We start from the raw sequence: 9444 nt of genomic DNA on the forward strand, positions 1-9444 counted from the left end.
ATACTGTATTGTGTGGACAAACAATAGTAAAGAATTCAAAAATCAAACACATGAGAAATGCAAGACCGGGTCAATGTTAACATAAATGATACATGCTTCATAAAACTCAAGTATCATGCTATTATAATTGCAAATGCATAAAATTTCACTACTGTTTCTTTTTTAAACAAAACACCATCATGTAAAAACTTCTATCCCATAAATTCACAATTAAACTTTCAAGAAAGTTGAATGGAAGGCTTTTCAATGCATAAAAAGGGTACAAAAATTCAATACCAAAGAATTAGTAAAGGAAGTGCAAGATTCAATTATGCATTAAAAAGGAACTAAAACATCATAATTGCAAAAAATAAATTTTGCATTTAGATTTAAGACAAACCACACAAAAGGAAAATTGTTTTGCAGAACCAAAATAATGGAAGGCTCAATGAATATCAAGGGGATCAAACCAAAATAAATAAATACACAAAGGTAACATTATAAAGAGGCAAAACAAAAGAAAAATGATAAAGGCTAAAAAAAGTACAGTAAATAAAAAAAAGTTAAAAAATATCAGTGTGTTTGGATTGTCAATTATTTCACTTTACTTACACCTTATTTACACACACTGATTTGCTTGAATCATCAACACATTTTTCAATTACTTTTTTATCTCACATACATCATATCAAAAAAGTGCTATAGTACTTTTTCACAAAAAGATCTCAATTAATTTACAATCCAAACATAGTTAATAAAAAAATTTAAGTCCATATTTGGCAGCGTGAAATGAGGGAAGAATAGGAATAAAAAGAAAATGGAATATACCAGACAATAGGAGTAGTGGAGGTAAAAGGTCTATTGTCTATATTTTTCCTAACAAAAAAAAGATGATCATGATTTTTGAACAATAGAATAAAAGAAATATCCATTCCCGTGCAAGAAAAATATACATTCAATTAATTATAGAGGAAAAAGGAAAAAAATGCATTGATTGAGCGGAACGAGGAAAGGTAGAGAAAAATTAGAATGAAGGAAAAAGAAAAGAAAAGAAAAGAAAAGAAATACTAGATTAAAGAGTTAAAATTGATGGAATAGGAAGTGACAGTATAAATCAGTTGATTGTTGCGACACCTCTTCATAATCAACAATAATTATCTTAAAAAATAGTAAGAAAATAATCTTAATAAAATTAATTATGAAGAAAAAATTCGAAGGGGGAAAAAGAAAGATGAAGAAAAAAAAAGGGAGATGAAGCTTAGAAGCATAGGCAGAAAAAGGAAGAAAAGAAGAATTGGAAGGAGAGATATTTATGACTTTTGAGTAACTAAAAAAAATAGTGGAGCAAAAATTCAACTACAAATAGAAACTGACACTTGTCAAAATAAGAGATTATACACTTGGCAAAAAAAAGAGGTTGCTACAGTAACCTCTCTTTCTTTGTATATGCAAGGTAGATATATATATATATATATATTATTTTTTATTTTAATAATAAAATTACATATATATCCGTTATATTTTTTTATTTGTTAAGAAGGGACCTTGAACTGCAGAAAATTGACTTACATGAGGAACATACGCAACCTTGGACGCCATGATTAGCTGCAGCATCTTTTGATATTGTAGGGTAAATTCTTCTGAATTATAGTCGGTGCATATTTAATTTTGATGTATAAGATTCATTAGTAGTTTTGTTCATCAGCATTCATAGCAAACTGTGCATGTAATGGCTGTAATATCTGGAGGCCGTGACTTGAAATGCTAGTTTGTAGCTTTATAGGGTGATTGATGTTTGATCTGATGCTTGTAAGATACAAATTCTTGAACCATAAGTTATGTCAAAATAAAGATTTGGTTATTTGTGATCATTAATGTTTAGATTATTTCATTAGGATCTAAACAATTCCGCGGAACACAAATTACAAAAATCTTTACCCTGAAACTTTTAGTTCAGAGGCATAGTGAGGAAGCCTGGAGATTTTTCTGCAAGAAGATTCTGATTGTAGGATACAAGACTATGCCAACTTTCAGGCTCTCATATTTAAGTTGAGTAAATTACATAGTATTTAGTTTGACAACGGTTTGCCATCTGATATCAGGAAAACTGCTGTTGCATTACTTCCCAGATTTACTTTACGTAGTAAAACTAAACTTAAAAAACGTGGCTGTCAGACTGGCGGTGCAGACAATTCCTATACTTTCTGAAGGTTGAGAAGATTGAAAAAGGCACCACGCTTGTTCTTGAGCTGACCATAGCTTCCCTGCTCAATCACTTTTCCCTCAGAAACAAAGGCAACTGAGTCTAAGTTCTTGATTGTGTTGAGCCTATGTGCCACCACAACTGTTGTCCTTCCCACCATTATTCGATCCAATGCTTCCTGTACAATTTGCTCAGATTGCAAGTCGAGAGCACTGGTTGCCTCATCTAGCAGTAGTATGGTTGGATTCCTAATTATGGCTCTAGCAATTGCAATTCTCTGTTTCTGCCCTCCAGATAATTGCACTCCTCTTTCTCCACATTCGGTTTCATACCCATTTATCAGGGATCTGCAGAAAAGCAAATTAGAAATCATGTCTAAGCATTATATTTCTGGTTTTGATTGAACATTAAGGCTTTATGTATCGCATCTAAATTCCATTAAAATACTATGATCACACTTACGAGATAAATTCATGAGCATTGGCTGCTCTAGCAGCATCCACCACCTCATTTTCTGATGCATCAGGCTTCCCGAAGACTATGTTATCACGGATGCTACCTGAATATATCACCGGCTCTTGGCTTACGAGTGCCATTTGCCTTCTGAACCACCCAATGTCAAGCAACCTTATATCCAGCTGATCCACCTTAACTGTTCCTCCGGTGACATCGTAGAATCTTTGGATCAAAGCAATAACTGTTGACTTTCCACAACCACTTTTTCCGACAAGACCAATGCTTGTTCCTGGTTTCACACCCAAGCTAAAGCCATTTAATACTCGGATCTCAGGCCGGCCTGGATATGCAAATTCAACCTTTTTCATCTCTATGCCACCGCTTATTTTCTTTACCTTGGTTTCTGTGTAGCCATCACCGGCCTAATACATCATAAAGAATTAAAGTCTCAGAAGCTACAGTAGTAAGAGCAAGAGAGATTGACATATACTAGCATGAAAAAAACCTAAAGAGAATATAAGTCTAGTACTACTCTTAAATGACTCACTTTGTCAGTTTCTGGAATCAGAGATTTGCGGTCAAGAATGGCAAAGATAGATGCAACAGCTGCTGATCCCTTGGCTAGATCAGAAGTCATGCTCCCAGCTTCAGCTATAACTTTGCCAGTACTAACCAATATGAAGAAAGTTTTGAAAACATCCCCAGATGATATGTTCCCAGCATTGACTAGTTTTCCACCATACCAAAAGTCAAGAGCCCAGCTCATGAAAGTAAGACCTTGAGCTGATCCTATCCCAACTCCAGCAAGCAAGGATTTCTTTCTGGCCTCTTTCCTTGCCTCATCCTGAGCTTCGTCAAAAATCTGAAGAACTTTATGGATGCTTCCATATGAGGTCACAATTCTATGATTGTAAACTGCTTCTACAGCAATCTGAGTGCTATCATGCTGAGCCTTAACGAATTTAGCTGTGATGGTAGATAACAATACCCGTCGTGTATAAAAGCATAGAATTGTGAGTGGCTGGACAGCAATCATAACAAGGGCAAGCTTCCAAGCCACAATTAGCCCCATGATCATTGCAATGGTTACAGCTGAAGTTGTTTGAACCAAGAGAGAAAGCCTATCAGCAACAAGAGACTTAACTAAGGATGCTTCAGTACTCAATCTCGAACATAAGACTCCACTTGAATTCTTTTCTTCATCAAACCAAGCTGGTTCAAAGGTTAAAAGTTTCTCAAGCACTCTCAATCTGATTCTTTTGGTCAGATGTTCACCCATGTAACCAAAATTGTAATGTTGACAGAGATTCACAACCATGGAGACAAGGCAAAGTGAACTAAAAATTGTAGCATAAGTCTGTATTCGAGCTTGCATTTCTTCATGACTTGGTGAGAAGAAAGCTGAGATCATGCCACCAATAGTTAGTGCATAGACAGGTTGCACTGCTCCAAAAGCTATTGCTGAGATGCTTCCAATAACTCCTTGTTTCCATTCAGGTGAGTTCATGGAAAGTAATCGAAAAAATGAAGGGGGAGGATAAGGTGCAGATTTAGGGGTGTTGTCTACGGGCAAGGGTGAGGCAAAAATAGCTGGGCTTCTTGTTTCGCTTCTCCTGCCACCACTGCTTTTTGCAACTGAAGAGGCAGAAGCTTCCACATGATGCTCTTGATCAACAGCACTAAATTGTCTTTGGAATTTTGCCATCTTTGCGTAGTATCCGTTCTTGTTAATCAGTTCACTGTGCGATCCCATTTCAATGACACAACCACCACTCATAACGGCTATTAAGTCTGCATTTCTTACAGTTGAGAGTTTGTGGGCGACTACCTGGTTCAGGAAAACTCATGCAAGTGTCACGGCTAAGTGAAGATACACAGTTCCAAGTCATCTTACTTATTGGCAGCTTTAATGGCCATAATTGGAACATTGATCAGTTAGATTTTATTCTTAGATTTCTCTTGTGACTAGAACTAGAAAAATACTCTTAGGAAGAAGCACAAGAAACAATTTGGTATAGGATTAAAACGCTGAGAAGATTAACCAGGCTTTGCAATGTATCAAAAATGGGGACAATGAGATGAAGGCTTGAAGTAATTTGAAAATGACTAAGAAGACAATACCAGCGTAGTTCTTCCCATGGAGGCTTGATCTAGTGCATTTTGAACAAGTGTCTCCGATTCCGAGTCAAGTGCACTTGTAGCCTCGTCAAGAAGAAGAATCACAGGATTTCTTATGATGGCTCTGGCAATGGCAATTCGCTGCTTTTGCCCACCAGACAGAAGTGCTCCTCGTTCACCAACCTATGACCGCAACAAAACATAGTAAGATCAGGCCCAAATTTTGGTACAGACCCCAGCAGTACAACTTTCTAATATAGTTGTCATTTCACGACAATTGGCAATATAAGTTTGCTTAACCAAAAAAAAAAAAATCACCAATAATTATCACGGTACCTTAGTCTCATATCCATCAGGAAGTTGCCTTATGAAATCATGGGCATTTGCTGCCGTTGCTGCAGTTAGTACTTCATTCATGGTCGCATCATGCTTGGCAAACATGATGTTCTCCTTTATTGTTGTCGCAAATAGTGCATGTTCTTGACTAACTAAACCCATCTGTGATCTCAACCATTTTAGCTGTAAACATTTTATGTCTACGCCATCAACGCGAACAACTCCACTGTTCGCATCATAAAAACGTTGAACCAATGCAATGGCAGTGGATTTTCCACTTCCGCTTGCGCCAACAAGAGCCACGGTCTTTCCCGCTTCAATCTTAAGATTGAAGTCTTTGAGCACGAGCGAGTCAGGCCGGGAAGGATAAGTGAATTGGACATGCTCAAATTCAACTTCACCTCTTATTTTATCTAGCTGAGTCCCCTTTGTATCATCACCATCAATTTCTGGGATCCGATCAATTCTGTTAAAAATTCTAGAGACTGCAACAGAAGCTTCTGTGAAGTACTTCACCTCTGGTAAGGCCATTCCGAGGGATCTGCAGGACAGTAATTATTTCTTAACTGAGAAAGAATAAAATTGCTTGATGATTGTTTACTTGTTACTTGAATAATCTACAATGTGTTTGGAACTGGTGGCTTGAAAGATTCTGAAAACCTGATACAAGAATCGCTGAAATTGATGACACGTTTCTCCTAAACTGGTGATTTAAAGATAGACAAGGCAGAAAAGCATCTGCGACAAAATCAATGCCAGACAGCTTTTGTGATTCATGAATAATCCGAGTATAGGATGGTGAGGAAATAGAATTCTTTCGGTAATGTAAGATTTAAGATTCATGAGCAAAAGGATAAAATCGAGAAATCAAGATTCAGTTTTGAGATTATTATCAGTTAATTAGATAGAGAGGTATCGCTGGAAATGCTTATAGTCATATCATGCCAGCCTAATGCTTTTCCATATTTCTGTACATTACAAGTACTAGTCCATTTATTGTTGAAAAACCAAATTCAGCATTCGGGAACTGAAAATTGGCTTTAGAAGCAAGAGAATTGGCAAGGGTAGAATAAAAATTCAAGTGCATAAATCACATGCATTAGACCTGATAACCTCTTGAATTGGCGAACGGCACAATTAATTGATGATTTATTAGAAACATACGAAGTCACTAATACGTAGTCTAGGCACCATAGAAAGCTTTTCAGAGGGGATCTAATTGCATTATGATTTTGCGGTTGCAAACTCTTGGTACCAGGACTGATATGCTGCATACATTCAAATAATAAACGCGAGACAAATACATCCAATGATGTCATGCCTGCTCATCTGATGAACATTTGGCAGCTGATCAAAATTCTATGTACTCTAAAGCCGGTGAATCACTTAAAAGTTCTACACAAGCCACAGATGGAACATGTTTCCTCAAAACATTTTGTATTTCTATAATTATATTTCCTCGAAACACATTCAAAGAGAAGAATTTTTCATCATACATATGACACACAGTGACAATTAAAGAGCATTAATGTCTCTAGAAAAGTATTTCTTTGTGTAGCAGTTCTCAAAATAAACAAAATAAAGTCCTCCAGAATTACGTGATTTTGCAAAGCAAGACGCAGTGAATTCTTCTAGTCCCAAAGAAAATAGTCCTACAGGCGTGCAGACAATCTCTACTTACTAAAATCCAAATTAAGCAAATGATCCTAAGGTTGGCAATCTCGGATAATTATAGTCTACATTCTCTAGCTTGCCATAATAGGAAAAGGCTGAAACTAAAATTTTCATCTAGCTAGACTAAAATCCAATAGCGTTGGGCTGAAATCAAAGTGAGCCAAAGAAGATATTGTATATTACTTACGAAGAATTATCTGCTACTACTAGTATTGAAAACAATGCAAAAACTATAGACGCTGAGGGTTGTTGGAAGGAAGTAAAGAGAGTGACATACAGTCCACCCATGACGAAGGAAATCCCAGCTGCATAAATTCTTCCTCCACTTTCTCCTTTGTACATAACCAGATGACTCCCATACCAAGCAAGCAAAGCCCATATTGCAAAAGCAAGCCCCGTACTTCCAACAGCAAGACCTTTTGCAATCCCTTGCTTTATTCCCAGCTTCGTGGTACGATCCAAGATTGATGAATACTTCTGTACAATCCCTCTCTCCGCGGTGAACGAATACACAGTTTTAATGGAACTAAGAGCCTGCCCCACAATGGCATTTGCTTTGCTGTATTCCTCAGAGGACTTCTTGGATAGAAATAGGAGGTACTTTTTGTAGATCAATCCAGGGATAATTAAGAGTAGCATTGTTGGAAAGGCCACCAAAGCCAACCTCCATGAAAAGTAGGTAGAAAAACCGAGTGCAGATATAAATGATGTCGAGTGCATCAGAAATAGCGGTACCTAAAAGTAAGATGAAAAATTTTAGAGGTAACAGAAAGTAAAACGGACATACCAAATTAGGGTCAAATCTTGCTTCAAACTTTGATTTCTTGCTTCCTTTCTTGTTGTTTCTCAGGTGTTAAAGTGTAGGCCGTGTAGGTTAAAGTACTGTATTGTACCTTTTCACTCAGGACTTCTTGCATGAGAGAAGTGTCTTTAGAAATGCTATCAATAATTTCTGAAGTGGTCGCTTCCTGTGAATCAAAAAACCCAACTTCTTGTCTAAGAACAGCTTCTAGATACTTGTAACGGATTTTGAGGACCTGCCTCTCGCTGGTTTTGCTCCAACAGTAACCTTCTGCAATAATAGATTAGTGAAATAGTCAGTAAAATGAAATGAAGATGAAAGCAATCCTTTAATGAGTCTGTTATCTCTTTACTTTAAAAAAAAAGAAAATAAAATAAAAGAAAAGGTATAAGGTCCCGAGAAGTTTAGAATTTAGGGTTTTACTAATCAAGTTACTTCATTTGTATATTGAGTTCCGAACATTGTTAATTTATAGTTTTATATCTTTGTTGATATATGTCTAGCTCCTCATTGCTCAAGTACTCATCAATAGTGTGTTTAGATTTTGTAGAATGATTATGTTGTGGTTTATGTCGAAATAGTGAGTGACAGTACTGATTTCACTCAAGCGTAAGCTATCAAGGAATCCAGGAAAAAAGTTTACAGGAATATACCCATAAAAGCAACAACCATAACTGCTAATCCCAAGTAGACAAAGTATAAGCTGCACTGCAAAATAGATAGAAAACATATGTGAGAACTTTGTTAAAAGTTTCCCTTTTCCTTTAAAGGTTATTTAAGAACTTGAAACAAGAGAGAATACTACTGTAGAAAGCCACAGAGCTAGCAAGGGAGGTTGAGAATATGGAGATAAGAACAAGAAAATGAGAATGTATAGGCTAACCTTTTCAACCACGGCCATGAAATTCAAATGGTTCAACTGTGTCTTACCGTAACCCAAGCTATTAAATAGATGGGTGACATAGAGCAATAGGCAGTTTGTAGACAATCCATCCCCAATGGCTCCAACAGTTCCCAAGAACATTAGCGAAAGGTCTTGCCAATCAGCATATCTGAAAATGAGAGCTATAGAGTTCTTCCCATTTATTGTGATATCTCGTTTCTCCATATTGCCTGATGAAGAACTCATTTCTTAGGTTTCAAGTTGCAGCTACAATGCAATGGTTGAATATCAGTTTGATGACCAGATGTTCCCACAAAGCAAGCAGCTAGTAGAAACGCAAAACACATATAGAGCTCGTCAATATACTACACCCTACGGTTGCTAGCTTGATTTGTATCAATATAGAGGGTGCGACCAGTCTATTTATGCATACTAATCCTTATGACTTCTAAATTGGAAAAAAACAGGTTTTCTTTCGTGAAAAAAAAAATAAAAAAGCATGAGTTCAATCCCATGAAGAAGCAGCCCTACCAGTCAAGCTTTTAGGGTGGGGTTCGCGGAATATATAAGCTCTTTCAATATCAGGGTGGTGTTGCTTTCAATACCACCAAAACTTGAGATAACACTTTCGTAGGAGTGTCAAATAAAGATGACTATGACTCGTGTCTCCTTGTCCGGCTTTAATGTTGTTAAGCTTTATATTCTTTAGGCTTTTGTTGGTTTATTTGTGTGGCATGAAGTTGCTATTATCAAATTGCCCTTTAGCTCCATTTTGTGATCAATTATTGGATATTGGTGGATCTACCAAACAAATTTTTACTTAGGTAAGCAACTTGCTGCCATATTTGGCAAATGACAACTTTGTGTATCCAATTATGGAGATTTTCTCCAAGGATTACCACCTGCAAATGGAGTAGCAGGTGCACAGGATGAGTTTGCAAGTTCTTCTAGTTGCTCAACTTGACTCTACTATCATGTAGGGCAACTCAGGTA

At 36.7% G+C, this 9444-nt stretch overlaps 1 protein-coding gene across 1 annotated transcript; it reads right to left on the bottom strand.

The window, feature by feature from the left end:
• Positions 1–1947: 1947 nt before the first annotated feature.
• Positions 1948–8697, bottom strand: LOC113773509 (putative ABC transporter B family member 8). Its single transcript, XM_027318152.1, has 9 exons — positions 8452–8697; positions 8222–8276; positions 7660–7838; positions 7044–7501; positions 5093–5633; positions 4760–4939; positions 3186–4466; positions 2645–3060; positions 1948–2529 (listed from the first exon to the last, which is right to left on the bottom strand). The coding sequence occupies exons 1-9, from the start codon at positions 8695–8697 to the stop codon at positions 2175–2177; spliced, it is 3711 nt and encodes a 1236-aa protein (XP_027173953.1). The 3' UTR covers positions 1948–2174.
• Between the last annotated feature and the right edge of the window lie 747 nt (positions 8698–9444).

This window comes from Coffea eugenioides, chromosome 6 (assembly GCF_003713205.1).
Source record: "Coffea eugenioides isolate CCC68of chromosome 6, Ceug_1.0, whole genome shotgun sequence".
In the NCBI taxonomy this organism is placed as follows: Eukaryota; Viridiplantae; Streptophyta; class Magnoliopsida; order Gentianales; family Rubiaceae; genus Coffea; species Coffea eugenioides.

What these genes read in the sequence shown, in the direction of transcription:
- LOC113773509 (XM_027318152.1), bottom strand. Translation starts at nt 8,697, where the DNA reads ATGAGTTCTTCATCAGGCAATATGGAGAAACGAGATATCACAATAAAT. An exon ending in TCCTTCGTCATGGGTGGACT is followed by an intron (nt 5,634 to 7,043) that starts GTATGTCACTCT and finishes ACTGTCCTGCAG; the next exon opens with ATCCCTCGGAATGGCCTTAC. An exon ending in CCATGGGAAGAACTACGCTG is followed by an intron (nt 4,467 to 4,759) that starts GTATTGTCTTCT and finishes TTCCTGAACCAG; the next exon opens with GTAGTCGCCCACAAACTCTC.